The sequence below is a fragment of the Pituophis catenifer genome, unplaced genomic scaffold (genome assembly GCF_029215685.1).
Source record: "Pituophis catenifer annectens isolate HBS135680 unplaced genomic scaffold, rPitCat1.0.hap2 SCAF_2, whole genome shotgun sequence".
NCBI lineage: Eukaryota > Metazoa > Chordata > Lepidosauria > Squamata > Colubridae > Pituophis > Pituophis catenifer.
In genome coordinates, this window is record NW_027256882.1 from 122373044 (window position 1) to 122392404 (window position 19361).

At 37.6% G+C, this 19361-nt stretch overlaps 2 protein-coding genes across 3 annotated transcripts in view; one reads left to right on the plus strand and one right to left on the minus strand.

Moving 5' to 3' along the window:
• DNAJB1 (DnaJ heat shock protein family (Hsp40) member B1) overlaps window positions 1-19361 on the minus strand; it is a 50407-nt gene that overhangs the window by 16543 nt on the left and 14503 nt on the right. The window lies entirely within an intron of this gene.
• Window positions 13687-19361, plus strand: part of TECR (trans-2,3-enoyl-CoA reductase) — a 50405-nt gene continuing 44730 nt past the window's right edge. Inside the window, exon 1 of the mRNA XM_070937414.1 lies at window positions 13687-13809. Coding sequence (XP_070793515.1) covers window positions 13795-13809 — 15 coding nt within the window. The 5' untranslated portion in view covers window positions 13687-13794. The remainder of the gene's footprint in view (window positions 13810-19361) is intronic.

The window sequence follows — 19361 nt, forward strand, 5'->3', positions numbered from 1 at the left end:
ACTAAAAAAAGTGATTTATGACCATTTTCACACTGATGACCACTGCAGCAACCTGATGGTCATGTTATCAAAATTCAGTTGCTTGGCAACTGATTCATATTTATGACCGTTGCAATGTCCCGGGGTGATGTGATCACCTTTTGTAACCTTCTGACAAGCAAAGTCAATGGAGAAACCAAAGTCACGTAACATCTGTGTTACTAACTTAACAACTGCAGTGATTTGTTTAACAACTATGGCAAGAAAGGTAATAAAATACGGCAAAATTCACTTAACAACTGTCTCACTTAGCAATTGAAATTTTGGGCTCAGTTGTGATTGTGAGGACTACCTGTATACCTTTTTGGAATGTATTTATATTGTCTATTTTCATTAAAACATTTGCAAGAAAAACATTGCCTTGTGGATCCAGCTACCTCTTGTATGCTTTCCAGCTTTATTTACTGTTTTGTTGGATCTTCCTATATATACCAAATTGTGCTATCTAGATGACACTAATTTATATTTTCTGATATATATTTTAGTCCTTTCATTCATAATTAATTCAACAGTTTCATTTCCCTAAATGTATTCATTATTTCACTCCACAAGATCAAACCCATCTTCACCCTGATCTATTACATTCTCATATAAGTATCTCATAGTTTCACAATCATAAAAGATATTTAATAAACCACAAGCACAACAAAGGAGTTTTGTATGAATTATGCTTGTGCTAACTCCCTAAAATATAGGCTCTATAAGATATAGAGTATCTTACAAGCCAACATACTATTGCCTATATAAAGTACCACCAATTACAAAGTCTATACAGTGTACTGACAAACAGATATGCATATACACATACAATATCCTACATCTTTAATACTCAGTTAAATATTGGTACCATAGTTATTATTGCTTGTCTGAAAAACCTAGAGAATTTGATAATGCATACTTTGACATGCATTAGCTTCTCATATTGCTATATTGTTTTAAATATAGGGTTGTCATATCTGGATTCAGGAGTGGGCTGCTGGGGGTTTGCAGGGGTTTGGGAGAACTTCTAACTAAGATTCTGTGCAGTTCAGAGAACCCCCAAATCCCACTCCTGGCTGGCCACACCCACCTCTCCCCTCCCAGGAGTCCCCACGCGGCTTGTTTTGGATGCTGGTAAGTGCAGGGCACGCACGGAGGCTTTGGGAGGGCGAAAAACAGGCCTACTGGAAGTTTGGGAAGGCCAGAAACGGGCCTGTTTCTGGCCTCCAAAGGGCCTCCGGGGCCTGGGGAGGCCATTTTCGCCCTCCCGGAGGCTCAAAGAAAGCCTCTGGAGCCCAGGGAGGGCAAAAAGAAGAGCCTTGGTAGTACAGTGGTTTAATGCACCCTGTTATTAACACAGCTGCCTGCAATTTCTGCAGGTTCGAATCTTACCAGGCTCAAGGTCGACTCAGCCTTCCATCCTTTCTAAGGTAGGTTAAATGAGGACCCAGTTTGTGGGGGCAATAAGCTGACTTTGTATAAATATACAAAAAGTATGAAGGCTATTGCTTAACGCATTGTAAGCCGCCCTGAGTCTCCGGAGAAGGGCGGCATATAAATCAAATTTAAAAAAAAAAAAAACACCCCCCCCCGATGCAGGAGGCTGACTAGGCCACGCCCACCATGGCCACGCCCACCCAGCAACCGGGAAGAGAACCCCTTACTAAAATTTTTGAAGCCCACCCGTCTGGATTGCATAAATTGGAATAAGCACTGGAGAGCAGCAAACCATTTTTGTTCTGAATATTTTCAGAGCTGTAATTTCTAAAAAACAAATATTGAACTTACACGGTTGAATTTATTTAAAGAGAGCAAGATGTGGGGCTCACTCCTAATTCACACTGTGAGTATAGAGAGTAATGAGCTAAACTCTCTGAGTCTTACTCCATTTGTATAAGTTCCCTTGTCTGTGCATCAGATTTTCTACCTATGTGACTCATAGGTGAACCTGAGTTGAGAACTTTATAGACAGCTGAGTGGAATTATTAAAAGTGGAGAATTCTAGCCTTAGAAACATATTAGTAGAACTGAGTCAGCAAGGTGTGGTGCTGGAAGAAACTGAGAAAACAGTCATTGGGCAACTCACTAGGTTAGTAGTTTAATTGAAAAAGCAAGATGATATTGCATGTTCATACTCGCAATGCTCAAACTTGCTAATGTTAATAATATTTTAGAATCCATTCATGTGGTATAACTTGTCCTAGCAGCAGTTCTTCTAAAGTATTAAGCACAGAATTAATCTAATGCTGCCCTGGATTAATAGAATTTTAGAACAGTAGATGGAGCGCTTTAAACAGGACAAATGTTTCTTTAATTCTTTGATTTTGTACCCAACCAACAACTTGCCATCTGCTAACAAAACAAATGACTCTGTTCACTTATTTGGACAAATACAAATCAGATTAACAAAGGGTTTTTTTTAAAATATGAGGAAATATGCCTCCTACTAAAGCATCATAAGCAAGTTCAGAGCCCTTTTCCATTAGAGGGTTCCACTGCCTTCTACTCACTCTTATCAGCAGAACATTGTACTTGCATGAAATTTATTTATTTATGTCTTTTAGCTTTTGTATAGTTTTTATCTTTTTAAGATTGTAAGCCGCCTGTGGTAAGGTGGGTGGCCAATAAATTTGATAAACCAATAAATAAATACATTTGTTATCTTCGTTGCTGAAGCCCTGTCCTGGCTCAATTGCCTAGGTTTTAAATCACTGCAATCATCTGATTTCCCACCAACTAATCCGTGACCATAATAAGTTTTACCTAATTTGAGATTACCCAAAGAAGTGTCAGAGTAAAGGAATAAATACTATTTTAACACAATATAGCCAAGGATAATGGAAATCTGACTCAGATTTCCTACCTCCAATAGATCAGGTGAACTTTGACCTATCAATACTTCAGCTAACAGAAAACTACACAAGCATAAAGCATGCTGCCTATGCTGTTGATCCCTATCCTGCCAAGAAAGCCATCAAATAGTGGACTCTTCATTTACTATGAAGTGGGCAAGTTAAGGAAAGAGATTGGTGGAATCCCCCAATACTTTCCCCCTCCCTCCAGACTATCAAATAACCATCATAAACTAGCATCATAAAATATTCATCAGTTGTTCTTAAGTTGGATAGGGTTGAGAAACATGTGAATTTTGACAGATGATGAGATCAATACCTTGTGTCAGTATTCACTGCAGGCTTTGCAAAAGCTAAGGGCCTCGGGATGAATGGAGCTAGAAAAGGTAACAAGGGAAGTGAGGAGCTGACCCTTGGCTTTGCCAGCATATGACAAGAAAACTCCAAAACATTGAGGGTTCAGGGTGTTAGTTAGTTAGTTAGTTAGTTAGTTAGTTAGTTAGTTAGTTAGTTAGTTAGAATAAAATAGAATTCTTTATTGGCCATGTGTGATTGGACATGCAAAGAATTTGTCTTGGCGCATATGCTCTCAGTGTACATAAAAGAAACGATACATTTGTCAAGAATCATAAGGTACAACACTTAATGATAGTCATAAGGAACAAATAATCAAATAATATTAAGAAACAGTCAATATAAATCGTAAGGATACCAGCAACAAGGTTACAGTCATAGAGTCATAAGTGGGAGGAGATGGGTGATGCTAAGACATAATTTTCAGTATAATTTACTAATGTAGTTGTTTTTTAAAAAAATAACAAAGATACAACTTGCATAACTAATGTAAAGTGAAAAATTCATAGGGCTGCTAATAACTTTAATGAAGTTCATGCTGCTTTATTGTCAAGTAGCCGTTCTGAGTGAAAGGACTAATTTCATTTACTGGGGGAATCTGTAGTATCTTAGATCTTGTTGAACTACAGCACACCTTTGAGCAATTCTAGTCTTTATGGCTAGGGAGGGGCCACCAATTATGCATATTATCTCTGTGTTGTGATAACAATGATTGTATTTTAGACACAGAGAAGTTACTATAGTACTTGGATATGTTGTACAATCTCCCTAAAAAATATGAGCAAGGAATCATCCTGTGGGAAAGGAAATGGAAGAAGTGCTTAGGAAAATATTAAAGATATTTTAATATTAAAGTAAATAATATTAAAGATACACACACAAAAGATCTATATTCTACACACAGTTTCCCTTACAACTAATTATCTGGTTATATCACAGAACCTAAAATATGACTCTGTAAGGTCCCAAAATACACTTGAGTCACCAGAATGCCAAAGAGACTCAAGACGAGGCTTGCAAAAAAAAACAACGGATTTTATTTATGGCCAAAAACAAAATACTGGGTGGAACTATATCCAAAACATACAGATACAATGCATGTGAGGAGATAGCCACACCTTGGGGAAGGTATGGCGTCCTTTTATACCTCAGAGACATCAGCTTAGTACCCAACTCTGGCCTCCCAATCCAGGCCCGTGCATTCCTTGTTGCCCTGCAAGGGGGAATAGAAACTTCCCAATTAGTTATCTTGAGCATTTCTTTGTTTACTCAATTGGCCACTTTGGCCCCCTGGCCCTGGAAAGTAGGAGTCTATCCAGATCAACATAAATTAGGACTGGGGTGTAAATTATCCCTTGGAGATACGTACCATGCTCTTAGATGGCACAAGAAAAAACAGGGAGAAGATTGATATGGCTTCAGGTCAAATGGCAGGGACATATGTTTGACAAATACCAGATACATTACAGGCCTAATAACAGAATATGTTTGTTACAGGAGATACAAATATAAAGGCATAATATATGTGATACAAATACAAAGGCATATATGTATTACAGGAACCTAATGGTTACAGAATCTAGTGTACCAGTATATCATATCCTAGTATTATTTATTATATCCTTATTATTGTTTCCCTTCAACTCCTTGCCATAGTTAATGTTCAGATTCTTCAAGTTATTTGATCAAATTCCTAATTATACTGGAAATCAAACATTAGAATGCATATAATTGAATATCAGCTATTTGTTTTTTTGTATATGTGTACATTAATTTAGGTGTGTAAGTTCCACTAAAACATCTTTGTAATCAGCAATCACTGAGTTTGCTCAGTGCAAACTCTTTAAATGATGGTTTTGTAAGACTGTCTTTTCTCTGCAATATCTTCAGATATTCTGTTTGTTCAGACAAGCAGGCACCAGAATGTATTGCACAACAGAGATTTGAAATAAGCAAGAGAGCAAATCTTACAAAGCAAAATAAGGAATAGGAATTCTCCCACATGGATGAAGTTATTGTGCTATTCCTGTGAATCTAAAGGTGAACTAGGAAGAAAAGAACTTGCTGAAGTATTCATTTAAAATAGAAATTTGCCTTTGATGAACAAACTAGATGAACAAGGTTGAAATCTAGTAGGTATATGTATCTCACTATGAAAAATAACTATGAAAAATCAGCAGCATTGCAAGTGTGAATGTAGGGGGCTATCATAAAAAGTCAAGGGGATAGATCAGTGGTGAAATCTAAAATTTGTTACTACCGGTTCTATGGGCGTGGCTTGGTGGTGGTGGGGTAATGTGACTAGGTGGGTGTGGCCAATTTTTTTTTTTACTTTTAAAACCATTTTTTACATATAAAACCATGGAAAAAATGCTTTCAAAAGGCTCCGACGATCCCAGCTGAGTTGCCTGATCGGCAGGCAACTCAGCTGGGATCGTCAGAGCTTGGCTCGTCAGAGGCATTTAAAAGAAAAAAAAAGCCTCTGATGATCGTGCAGCTCAGCTGGCCATGGGGGGGCGAGGGCAGGGATTTTTGCTACTGGTTCTCTGAACTGCCGCCGCCATCGCTACCTACTCGCTCGAGCTGGTCCGAACTGGGAGCATTTCACCCCTGGGATAGATGCAGTAGTAGGTTTCACTTACCTTTGCAACTGGTTTGCAAATGTGAGCCCACATGCAGAGTGTCTGTGATGATGTCCTGGAGGGAGGGCGGAGCCACCTGCCGCTGCCGGTTCGCCCAAACCGGGTAGAACTGGTAGAAACCCACCACTGGATAGATGTGATTGTCCACTTGGACTCTCATGACTTTTTAAAAAATACTTGTGATGTGTATGGCACATATGAAAACGCATCAAGGCTTCAAACTGCATGGTCACAGTCACAGCCCTATTTTTTTGACCATTCCCTGTGAATACCCAGCCATTAATTTTAGAACACAATCACATGCATATTGATTCAAAAATACATATGATTAATATGCTTAACAGTGATTAGGTTTATTCAATGTACTAAATGTGGGTTGTTTAACCATGGCTTACTGGATAAGCTGTAAATTGCTAAGATTTCAAAATATGCTGAGCCAGATCTATACTTTTAATAGGATTCACACAATGTGCTAAGCCAAAACCATCCAAACCATGATGGCATATGACATATGAATCACTGACTCAACTCACTGCTTCATCACAATCAGAATGATCTCCCAGGAGCAATTTACTGGGATTTCAGTGGTTTTTAGCATATTGTGAAGGGATTGGCAAACATTTTTTTGTAAGTGGACAGATTCTGCCTCTTCTCCAACTCTGCTGGTGCAGCTGCCAGGTCAGCAAACACAAAGAGTGTTAAAATAGTCTCCAATATTGCTTCCTGTTATGCTATTTATTTTTGCTGATGTCCCCTGTAAACTGCTTTAAAAAGATAACATACCTTGAGAAGTAAAAATTAACTGCTAATAATATCTGATTAAATAGAGCTATCTCAAAACCCAATACAATTTTTATTTTTAATAGCAATATTAAAAATTACAACTACAATGATAAATTACAACTTATCATCTGTGGTTTGATTTTTGACAAAGCAAAGAAATATTGGGACCAGATTCATATTTTAATGATTCTTAACATGAATATAAAACTGAAACCAGAGATTTGTAAGACTACTTGACAAGGAACTTTCTAGACTGAGCTCGCGACAGAAAAAAATGAAAAACTGACTTTGGGATTTACTGATTAGATAAGTTTGTTGTTACAGAATTGGCTATTATATACTAAGTATGTAAAAGTAAAATGTTGAGGCTGAATTTTATTATTTTTATTCTACTGTGCTGAAAAAAAAGTTGGATTTTATCTTCTTTTTTTCCTTAACCCATATCTTTCCCTCCTTTTCCCTTCCCCATTTCTCTATTATTTTTGTTTTCATTTCATATTATAATTTCTAGAGATAGATAGATAGCTATAGTTAGATAGATATAGATAAATATAGATACACACACACAACTACAAGAGCAAAAAACAAACTAAAAATAGATAGTTATAAAATAATCAAAAGAATAGGAAAGAAAAAGAAAGTGAAAAAATAGAAAAGAATGAAAAGAATCTAATATAGTAAAGAAAAAGAACATTTATACAGAAATGACTTCCCTATTTCAGCATAAGTATAAATAATTTCAGTAATTTATCACCTTTTCTAAAAATACAACAAAGGATTTCTTTTTCATCTACAAACAAATCCTTATAACTTCATCATTTTAGTCCTGCTTAGCAGAAGTCCATTAAAGGTTATCAGAAATAACAATATATATTTTAACTTTGATCAACCAAAACAATTTTATATTCCTTTCTTTTAGTTAAACCTTTAGTTCATTCAAGTAATGTCCTAGAACATGATTTCTTTTCATTTTTTTCTTTTTCCCATCTCGCAAAACTTTTCACAGTTTTAACAAGCATCTTTAGTAAATCCAGCATGGGAAAATTGTCCAGGTTACTCTCTTGGTTTGTATCTGCATATCCCTTTTCATTATTAAGACAGCAGCTGTTTCTTTTGTATGTTCAGTGTAGTCTCTTTTTCCATATAATTCTTGTACCCTGTCATTTTAAAATCAATTTTCACATCAGTCTTGTCCAGTAAAAACTGTACCTTTTTTGTGACATTTTTAAAATATGAGGCAGACACTCTGAAAATTAATTTCGGGTCCATTGTTCAAAATATTCCCCAGTATGTCCAATGTTAAAATATTTTATTCCATTTTGTATTAGTATTTCATTTAATTGCAATCTTCAGTTCCTTCCAGCTCCCTCAGTGTTCAACCTTCAAAATCCCATTCCACCATTTTTAAAAAAAAAGAATTAAAAAGAGAAGCATTTTCTCATCGAATGGATTTTTATAATTAATTCCAAAATCTTATTTCAAATCCATCTGGTCCCTTATCCTGTTTGTAATTTTCCAAGTTCTAAACATCCTTTTGCTGTTTATTTCAGCTCTCCGTTTTTTAAAGTCATTATACTTCTATTTAAAGTTTATTTCTAAGGATTAAAGGAAATTTAGACTATGCTTTCATACTTGTTGATGAAAGGTTCCTAATAGTTGAAAAGCAGTTCACAAGCAATTTCGGAAATTGACTGAAAAAGGAAGGATGTGTGTCAGTCAAAGAGCTGAGGAATTATGATAGAATGACATCTCTGAAGATATAGAGAGACACTAGAGGGATGCTTGCCTGCAAAATCAGGCAAGATTGTCAGTTAATCCACTTGTGCTCTGGATGGTGGCTCCTCATGAAACAGATGTTTTTGCAGTTGTCTTGGGAGTTGAGCAGCTGAAAATCCTGGGATTCCATATACAAATCATAATTGTGGTTTAACATAGTCAAGCCCTGCCATCCTAATTACTTAATCACACTGGGAAATGTATACACTTCTAAAACTCTGGTTCCTGTAACCTTTAACTGGGCAAAGCAACACAACAGAACAAAACTTTTTAAACCAAGTCCTCAAATGGGCTAACTTATAGAATGCATCCAAAATCCGGGACCCGTGACTCCTATGGAACTGGAATTTGGCAAATTTTATAAAACATTTTATGACATAAATATTATCATAAAATATTTCCTGTGTTGATGTTTGACTGTGCTATATAATTCAATATGGGCTATTTTCAAGGCAGATACATCTCTCAATATATTCCCAGTTTTTCATTAGAAGCTCTGTCATTGTTGAAGACATTGAGGGATCTGGTAAGGAAATATCTTTGAAATAATGATGCAGCGGGGCACAGGTTGTCTAGTAATTAATCTATAAGATGTAGAGAGATTTCCTTTGCAACAAAGGTAAGATTTCTTTTGGTGAGTTGGGGTGATATAAGGAGACAATGGGTTCATACAATACACTAAGCTAAAACTAAGCAAAAGTATAGGTTGCTGTGTTCTGTGACACCAGCCCTTTGGAGTTCATTCAAATTGGTTTGTTTGTGAACAAACAAGTATGGTTCAGAATGATGTGCAAACTCATTTTCTTAGATTTTTGTTTTGTTTTGCTTTGCTTTTTGCAGTTTTGGGGTGGGGAGAATTAAACAAGAATTCTAGAAGACACCGTTTTAGCATTTTATATTATTTTTCTTCATCAGTCCTTCACCTGTTTCTAGAATCTATACTATGTGTGCTTGAAATAGCCTTCTGATCTCAGTATGCATGAAGGGTGTTTGTTAAGGAGAGAGGATTAAGGAAAGGAGCTAAAATTAATGAGAGGCTGTTCCTCCTTCTGCAAGCCATCAAATGATTGCACTCATTTCCTGATCCTTTCCTCATTTTCTATGTTGTTATACTACAATGGGGGGGGGGAGGAATTGGAGGCTGCAGCTGTTTTACAAAATAGAATTAAGTCTTCTTGCTTCCTGTCATCTCATATTAATTAAAAAGTACTATATTCAACAAACCAAATTTTTTCTTGGTCATTCCTGCAATACAAAAGACAAAAGAGAAAATCCTTAGGTATTTCTCTCTGAATTCCTATATTACAAAAATGATATTTAAATGGTTTTTTGTACATTGTAGATTCATCCAGTTGAAGTGAATAAAATCAATTGACTTGTATTCTCCCTAGTAGCAGGTCATAATTAGTGGATTATCTTGACAATTCAGTATTGTATTCTTATCTGACAATGAAATCTTGTTTGCAATTCTCCTACTAGTTGCTAATGGTGTCAGCTCCTCATATTGTGTGACTTCCTTTGTTTCCCCTTCAGCTACTCTCTAAGAAACTATCACAATCCAACTTCCTTTTTTCAGAGAAGGTTGAGCGCTGCAGTTGCAGGAGGCTCTGAAGGAAATGGATTCTCTGGACTTTTTTCAGTCAGGGTTCAGGCTGAACACAGGCATGGAACTACCATATTTTTCGGACTATAAGACGCACCTTCCCCCCTCCAAAAAGTGGGTGGAAATGTCTCTGTGTCTTATAGAGCGAATATTGTGGCGGGGGTGTTGGTGTTGGTGCGGTGCTGATCAGCTGTTCTAGGCAGCGGGGATCGCCGCTGCCCCTATCGGTGATCAGTGGCAAGCGGCAAGTGGGCCGCGGTGGCAGCGAGCGGGCCGTGGCAGAGGCAGATTTTTTTTTCTTGTTTTCCTCCTCTAAAGCTGATGTGCAAAGGCCTCTCCACATGCATCAGCAACTGAAAGAAAAGGATCCTTCCATGTCCTATTTGTACATGTCATTTGTAGAATCTTGGGTTAGGCCTCTCAATCACTATGTCTGTTGCAGGATCCAATCTGGGTTGTCACCAGGACCAGCGGTTTACTCTTCCAAGCTTTCAGACTCTTGCTGGAGCCCATCCTCAGGGAACCTCTCTCTCACCAGAATGTGTCTCTTCTCTGGAACAGTGTTCTCCCTGATATAGTCAGGCTCTGACCCTGTTAGTTTTTTGCAGTGCCATTAAGACCTGCCTATTTTGATGGTCCTTTGGAGCTGAGGGAACCATTATACTCTCTGCAGATGACAATGGTCTTATGGTTGTTTGTTGTCATGTGATAAGGTATTTATCACATGATTATTAGCTTTTAGGTTTACACTGTTACAATGTTTAGTTTTAATATTATTGTTTGAAAATCTATCAGCTATTCAGAGTCAGACATTATTGGAGGGGACATGCAAGTATATTAGCAATTAGCAATTAATAAAATAGTGCAACAACATCAATTTTCATAAGTGAAAAACTAGTATTATTTTCTCTGAAAATTATGTCAGTTTTCTGATGCTAACTAAATACGAAAATAGATGGGAGTGGCATGCAAAATACTATTGGGTCATTCCCAGCTCTACATGTGTATGAATCACCAGGTGGATTTTTGTACTAGTTCCTGCTTGCCCATATTCTTAGATCACAGGATTTTCCCAGGCATAATTTTAAATGATTTCATCACCATATAATTCCATGTAATGACAAGACAATAGAATCATTGAGAAATCCATTAATTAACATTTAGGTATTTTCCCCTTTAACCTTATAATAAGATATCAGCAAAATATCATCCGGAAAACAGAATATAAGATAATCTTATGGAATGAAGTTATCAAACCATTGCACTAATTCTCTATGCAAGACAACATTGGTTCAAGATCTTACAAATAGAAATGTACATAGATAAAGAAATATCAAACAAATGGACATTTTTCAGAAAAGGCAGAGGGACATGAAATCAAAGAGTTAACATACAATGAATAATAAAGAGATCATGAGAATACAATATTTATCTTTAACAATTTATAGCAAAACCTTTGTCTATGTATGTAGATCATTCTAGACCAGTGGTTCTCAACCTGTGGGTTGGGACCCCTTTGGGGGTTGAACGACCCTTTCACAGGGGTCGCCTAAGACCATCGGAAAACACATATTTTCAATGGTTTTAGGAATAATTTTATGGTTGGGGGTCACCACAACATGAGGAACTGTATTAAAGGGTCGCAGCATTAGGAAGGTTGAGAACCACTGTTCTAGACTCTGAAATACATTAAAACTAATGGTTGTCAAAGCAATGGATTTTCTTCTGAAAGTTTACATATGGAAACAGAAGAGTAAAGAACTGAACTAAAAAAATGCAGTAGTGCAGAAACAAGAAAAAGATAAGATATGGATACATATTGCTATTTGATTGCTATAGTCACCCCTCTCAACAGATGACATTGGGTGGTAACTATTATAAAACATAAAATGAATTTAAAGCAATTACAAAGTAAATATATACAACACTATGTAAACACACTGTTACTATGGATGGTAATACAGCCAGGAAACAAGTCCTGTGACCGTAGAAAGACCCTAAAGTAACTCATCTCCAAGCCTTGGAGGGCTTTGAAGATGATAACCAGCTCCTTGAATTCTACCTGGGAACACCCTGACCAGAGCTGGTATTCAGCAGGTTCTGACCAGTTCTGGAGAACCGGTGGCGGAAATTTTGAGTAGTTTGGAGAACCGGTAAATACCACCTCTGACTGCCCCTGCCCCCATCTATTCTCTGCCTCCTGATTCCCAGCTGATTGGGAGGAAATGGGGATTTTGCAGTATCCTTCCCCTGGAGTGGGGAGGGAATGGAGATTTTACAGTATCCTTCCCCTGCCACACCCACCAAGCCATGCCACACCCACCAAGCCACGCCCACAGAACTGGTAGTAAAAAAATTTGAATCCGACCACTGATCCTGACAATCAATACAGTTCACCAAAAAATGATGTTATATATGTTGGATATCGACATCCTTTATTACCCATGCAGCTGCATTCTGTACCAGTGGAGACTTGCAGATGCTCTTCAAGAGCAGCCCGACCTAGAATGCACTGTTGCAGTGCATTTTGTAATACAAAATGAATATAATTTAAGAATGGCAGAAGTGATGGCAGAATCAAACCTGGGTATCCAAAAATTTTAAAATAATCTGACAACACAATTTAGAAATTGGAAGTATTCGGCAGAGTTCCTTATGAAAATAAAGAGAGGAAAGCAAAAACCTAAGTTCACGATAAAACATCAAGAAGACAAAACTAATGCCAACCTCCACTCTTTCTGAATGTAAACTTAATGCAGAAATTAAGATGGGAAATCATTTTGCTTACTTGGGTTAAAGAACAGATAAAGCGAAGAGGGAACAAACTCTTGGAAGGAAAGCAGTGACAAACACAAACTTATGATCAGCCTATATTTACAACAAAGTAGGTCAGAATGGTTAAATTAATAGTCCAGTGGCAACACAGGACTGTGAAAGATGGACTCTGAAAATAAGTTTTCACTGAGAAAAAAAATTGGATCCCTTCGAATTATGGGTTTGGATGAGACGGAATGGAAGAGGTTACTGGAACCCCTGGAAGTGACTTGTTACCAAAACGAGGCCAAGGTAAGTGGTATTTGTACAAGGAACCGCCAGGGATCGAGCCAGACCGACTGGCATCGAACTAATTTGATAGTTACTGAGCTGGAACACAGACGTGGTTCATTCTATTGAGATTACCTCCAGCGTTAAGAGTGATGTAGATTAGAACAACTCTACACAGCAACCAGTCTTTCGACCGACAGGAACGGAACTAACCGTTCTCATCCCGATCATTTAACCCTCGCTTTGCGGCTGACTCTGAAGGAGCTCCCAACGAACTCTTAACAGCGCCCGCTCTCAGGTAAGCAAGCGCGCAGGGGACCTTCGCCCTCGGAATCTTTTTTCAGCTCCCACCGCATCACCTGCGGCAACCCCTTCGAAGGTCATCTATATTCGTTTGCAGCTTTGTGATTGGATCAAGTCGACGTTCTCGGGATGCGATGATTGCTTCGACGGGTTGCCACTTCTACCCTTTTGGCCACTGGATTGGGTCAGGCGTGGTCACGCGCCACAAGTTGCCATGGTGACGTTTGGAGGTGGGCACGTAGGCGGGAAGGGAGAGTTGCTTGCGTCTAATTGGCCGACCGTCCGAGAGAAAAAAAAGAGTTCCCCGTGATTCGCTTTATAATTCTTCGCGCCGCGCCCCCCTTCAACGAAGTTAAGAGCGTGTCACGTGAGGGGCAAAGGTGCTTTACGCCACGGGAGCGAGAACGAGCGCGGAGCTATGAAGTACTACGAGGTGAGGTGGGGAGCAGTTGGAGTCCGAGAGCATCGCGTGGGCCGACGGGGAGTGGGGGCGGGGGGGGAGGTCGTGCGGCAGCGGCCACCGGTCAACGGTCGGAGGGGAGGAGAACCAGGTCCTCGCTCTCTGACCCTAAGGCAGGTGGTGGGTACCACGCACGCGTGGGATTCCGCTTTGTAGAAAGTACGCATGCGTAGTATCTTGAACAAGCATGCGCTGGGAGTTGGAGGGAACGAGGATGGGCTTTTCATCGAGTTTGAAGTGGGGGGTATCCCTCCTCTGTTTCGTTGGCGTGTCCTCTGTGGGCTTCTGCAGGGAAGTGGTCCGTTTCAGCCTCCGCAGGCTGCTCCTGCTGCTTTGTGAAGGAGCGCTCCGAAAACCCTACACACTTTTTGTGTCTTTTGGAGCATTTAGCTCTGCTGTCTCTCGCCTGTTCTCTTTTCTCTTTTAAGTGCGATAACTTCATCTTTCCTTGTACTGATTGCAGCTCTGGGCTTTTTTCTTGTCGGCTGCGTAGAAACAGATCGCTGCGTCTGATTTTGCTTGTTTCCATATTCTGAATTTCCTTTGGGGGAAGAGAAGTGATCCAAAATCGAAGGTTTTCAGGCTTCTTCAGACGGTGGCACCTGTTAGTTAAAGAAAAAATAAAGACCCTTGACCAAGATTTGATAGGAAATTGGCTATGTCCAAGTGAATGGGGTTTTGGGTTTTTGTTTTTTTTTTGCCTTCGGCTGTCCTGGAATCCCATCATGTTCTTGCAGATCATTTGAAAAACCTAGTCTGTGTTGCTGTCAGATTGATGTGGAAACCGTGCTTTCTGCATATATTCTTCCATGTGTCTTTCCATTTTCCAAAAACATAAAAATGATCATATCTAATATGTCTGGTGGTTGATGTTCAATGAGTGGTAGTAGTGAAGTGTCAAATTGAGTAGCCACATTTGTTGTTCCGTCGCTAAGTCATGTTCAACTCTTCCATAGACCATAATATGACAAGCCTCCCCCACTGTTTTCCTGGAAATTCACATTTGTTGCATCAATTACATTATCCATCTCATCCTCTGCCATCGCCTTCTCCTTTTGCCGTCCATCTTTCCCAACATACCCATCTTTAGAAATCTTAACTTTAAAATAATTTACAATTATTTTGTATGTGTGTGTTTCTATACATACTACACTTTCAATATATCTGTTTTTTTAAAAATCTCCATATCTTGCTGCTGTTTCTTTAACATTCTTGTCTTTTCTGTTGCTTTTGTCATGATTCTGATTACTCAAGAGAACCTAAAAGTCATTGTGCAAGGCAGCTTTGATATGTTAATGTTTTGGCTTGTTCAGTTAAACAGGTATTGCAAACCTTACTATTAATTCATCTTTGTACAAAGTTAATTATGTGTTACATTGCTTTATGTTACTGAATATTAAACTTAATCCTTTTTTTAGTATATCACTGAACTGGAACCTTAACGTTTCCTGAAGATTTGCAGAAATTCTCATAGTTTTGATTACTTTATGCAGGAAAGTATTGTCTTAATTTTACGTTTTTATAACTTTTTATGTCTTTTTTCATATTAGTCACTGAATGGAAATACAGATATTTAGGATAGTGGATGTCAGTTGATTGGATTCCTTAAAAGTAACAGTAATATGGAACAGAAGGGCATTTTATTTAGTAATACAAATTAGTGTCACCTGCAATGTTCAGACAAGATGCTTAGGCTGGTTTAATGAATTTGTTTTCTGGGTTTGCACAATATAATACTTTGAGTCACAAGCTAAACAAATGGCCTGTGTTTACATACCATATCATATAGTAAGCCACCAAAAAACTCAAAACGAACAAAATTTTAAACTAACACACTTAGCATGGCGTACAACTGTTGCTAGTATATTAATAATTGATTTAAGCAATACCGTATAAAGTTTGAGGACGACAGGAGTGAAGGAGAGAAAGTACCATAAATACATAAACTATCCTGTCTTTTTTAAGACAAGCAACTGTGTTATATTTGTTATAAGCTTAAGACATAGCCTCTGTGAACCAATTCCTAATAATTATAGGTGAGGGAATAGAATGTTACAGCATAGCTATTGATTGCTACATTTTAGTTCATTGCTCTTTTATGTTGAAAATTGATGCATGATAGAGTACTCAAAGAATATGTTACGGAACCTTCATATTTTTTGCAGTCAGCTTCCAAGACCGAAAAAGAAATAGATGTACATCTTAAAAACATAACCAGCAGTTTTGTATTAGTAAGATTATTATCTCCTGAGCAGCACAGGACCCTTATAGGAACTTTAAATTAACACAGCTTGCTTTCTTCAATCTAGATTAATTTTTCCTCAGAGCAGATTTATATATTTTTTTCTGGTAGATTCTGCTAAACTAATCCTCAATTTTCCATTTACTGGACATATGCTAATTTATGGAAGTAGAGTAGGGGAGCCTTCCAAAAGGCTTTTGTATTTCATTGAGGGTCTTCTCTTATTTGATATAATAGACTTAGGTTCTTGTGCTACATTTGATTAGTAGGTATGTACTAATTGTAACTGATACCCTTGTTGGATCTTTAGCAATTCACTTTATATCCCAGCTGAATATATCCCATACTGCATTCCCTAGTGTCCTCTCTGTGTTGTATAGCATTGTATAGTTCTACAAAAGACAGATGCATATAGAAATTAAATACTACTTATCTAAGAAAATATTGGTATAGACTGCAAAGTAAATCTGAATGATAACATTCATTCAGATTTACTTTGGTTGAATGTTCAACCACATTCTTTGGTTGACGTTCAATGGTTGTCTATATTGTTTTAATACTATGACCACTAGTCACAGATCCTGTCTAAGAGGGTTCTGCCCTGGACACAGTTGCATGATTTAAAATTTGTTTAGGTATTTGGAATGTTTTTAAAGAACAAAAGATCCTTGTATGGATTGCTTCAATACTTTTCTTTTTCCAAGAACACTTTGTAACTTTTAAATGTTTGCAATACAACTTTTGCACATTTGCCTTACAATCTGTGATGATCTGAACAGCTCAGTATATTTTTCCATCCTTGAGGTCAAAGCAGCCTTTGCACCTGTCTTGTAAATGGATATATGCTTAGCAGTGCAACGGTACTAAGATTGGCTCTTTGCATTGCCTGCTCAGCTCAGCAGTTTTTCAAATGGCCCTGTCTGAATACTGAGCAGTTGAGTATTTAATATCTCTTCCACAATACCTTGAACTGGTAGAGAATAATAACTTTTCCCAGAATCAATTGACAATATTGCTTATTTGCTGACAGTTTGTAGTTTTTTCTTTCATTAATTTCCTGATTTTAACCTTCATTATTAATAGAAAAGATATGCCCAAATCAGGCTCTTACAGCCACATGCTCTCCATACAGCCATGTGGGACCTTTAATGACATACAAATCTGGAGGGCATTTAGTTGAGAAAGACTATCCTTGAAGAATATTATTTCTCCAGTCATAACTATTTGCTAAGAAGACAAAGATCAAAGAACTAGGCCATCTAGAGTTCTCCAGAAATTTAGACTAAATTTGTTAAGTCGTATTAGCCACAGCTAGCATGATCAGTACAAAGAATTTCAGAGATCATAATTTAAACATTTGGAGGCCACCAACTTGCCTTTCCTTGTTCTAGTCTAGGCAGTTATAAGTGCTTATTTCTCTATTGGGCTAAAGTCTCCTTGAATATTACATGTATATGTTAGTTTACTGGTGATTATACAGAAACGGTTTGCAATTTTCACCCTTCTAGTCTAGGATAAAACCCTGGTGTTTTCTGGTTTTCCACATCTGGCACAGCTAAACATTTTCAAGAGAATCATCTGGCTATTTCTCTATTTAATATTTATATAGTGTTTCTTTTAATTGTTATGAAAATTCATACAAATCTTGCAAAAATCTTAACATTTTATTGTATTCATGTCATCATGAAAATTTAGAGTGAAGCTATGCAAATGGTAACTTTAAAGGTAAAGGATTATTCATAAATCAAAGATGTTTCTCAATGCTTTTATTTTACTCTGAAGTAATGAATAAGGAGTTAATCTCAGCTGGAAGCTTAAGACAAAACATATTGTAAGCAACTTTTTTGGTTTGGGTCTTACACCCCTTTTAATAAGAATACTGTATGTTTGCATGGTCCAGTATATATTACTGTAATCATATGCAGCCATTCTATAAGTTAGAGGCTGCATTTATAATGATAATGATAAGAAATTGATAGAAACTTAGAAAAAAGAAAAGGTGTTAAAAATAAATGAAAAAATAAGAATATAACTATAGATATATAAATAGATGTATAGATATGACTTTCCCTTCATCACAAGTATAAAAAAAATAAGTAATCACCTTATCTTAAGCAAATGATCTCTTCTTCGCATATCCCATCTCTTACAAACAAATCCTTAAAAACCTAATCATTTCAATCAGAATCAGCAAAAGTCCACTTAGGTTATTAGAGATAATAAACTTTATCATATAAACCATCTTTATATTTCTTTTACTTTTAACAATCTTGATATTCAAAGCTTTAATAAGCCTATTTGTAAATCCAATATAGAAAAATTATCCACTCTTAATATGTTATTTGTATATTCCTTTTAGTTGTTAAGATATCACCTGGTTTTTTTGTATGTCCAATGTAGCATTTTTTTCCCCATATCTTTTGACTGTTCTAAAATCCACTTTTAGATCAGCGTCAGTCTTGTTACTACATTTTGCTCCATTCTGTAATAGTAAGTCAAATTTAACTGTTCTTCTCCTTTAATTGTAATCTTCGGTTATTTCTAGCTCCCCCTAGTGCCGTGATGGCAAACCTATGGCATGCGTGCCTGAAGTGGCACGCGGAGCCATGTCGCCTGGCATGCGCTGCGTCGCCCGTTCCTCTTCTGAGTTTCTGGTGCACATCTGCACACAACAATCAGCTGGCCTTTGTGCGTGTGGCAGTGCTGGAAACCAGAAGAGTTGGTCTTCCATTTTCCGGCAAGAGCATGTGCATCGTCCAGCTGATTGCTGTGTGCGCATGCGCGGCAGTAGTCAGAAGACTTGCTGGCTGGCACACATCTGCACACTGGAAACCAGAAGTACCTTATCCAGCGCGCAGGATGTTCCCTGGGCAGCTCCTCTTCCTGATTGTGGCTTTGATGAGTACTTGCGCAAGTGTGAAATGCTCCCTTTTTGGCATGTGGTGCAGCACACGCACGCTCCCTTTTCGGCACTCAGTGCCGAAAAGGTTCACCATCACTGCTCTAGTGTCCAATCGTTAAAGTTTTATCCTATCATTTTTTAAAAAAGAATTCAAAACAAAAATAATTTCCCACAGAAAGGATTTTTATAATTAATTCCAGAATCTTATTTCAGATCATCTAGACCCTGTATATGTCCAAAATGAAAGTTCTAATCAGCCTTTTGAGGGTTATTTAAAAAATTAAGTCCTTAAATTTGTATTTAAGAATTCTTTTGCTAATGATTGAAGGAAGCTGACCCTGTGTTTTTAAATTTGTCGATTCATAGTTCCTAATGGCTGAA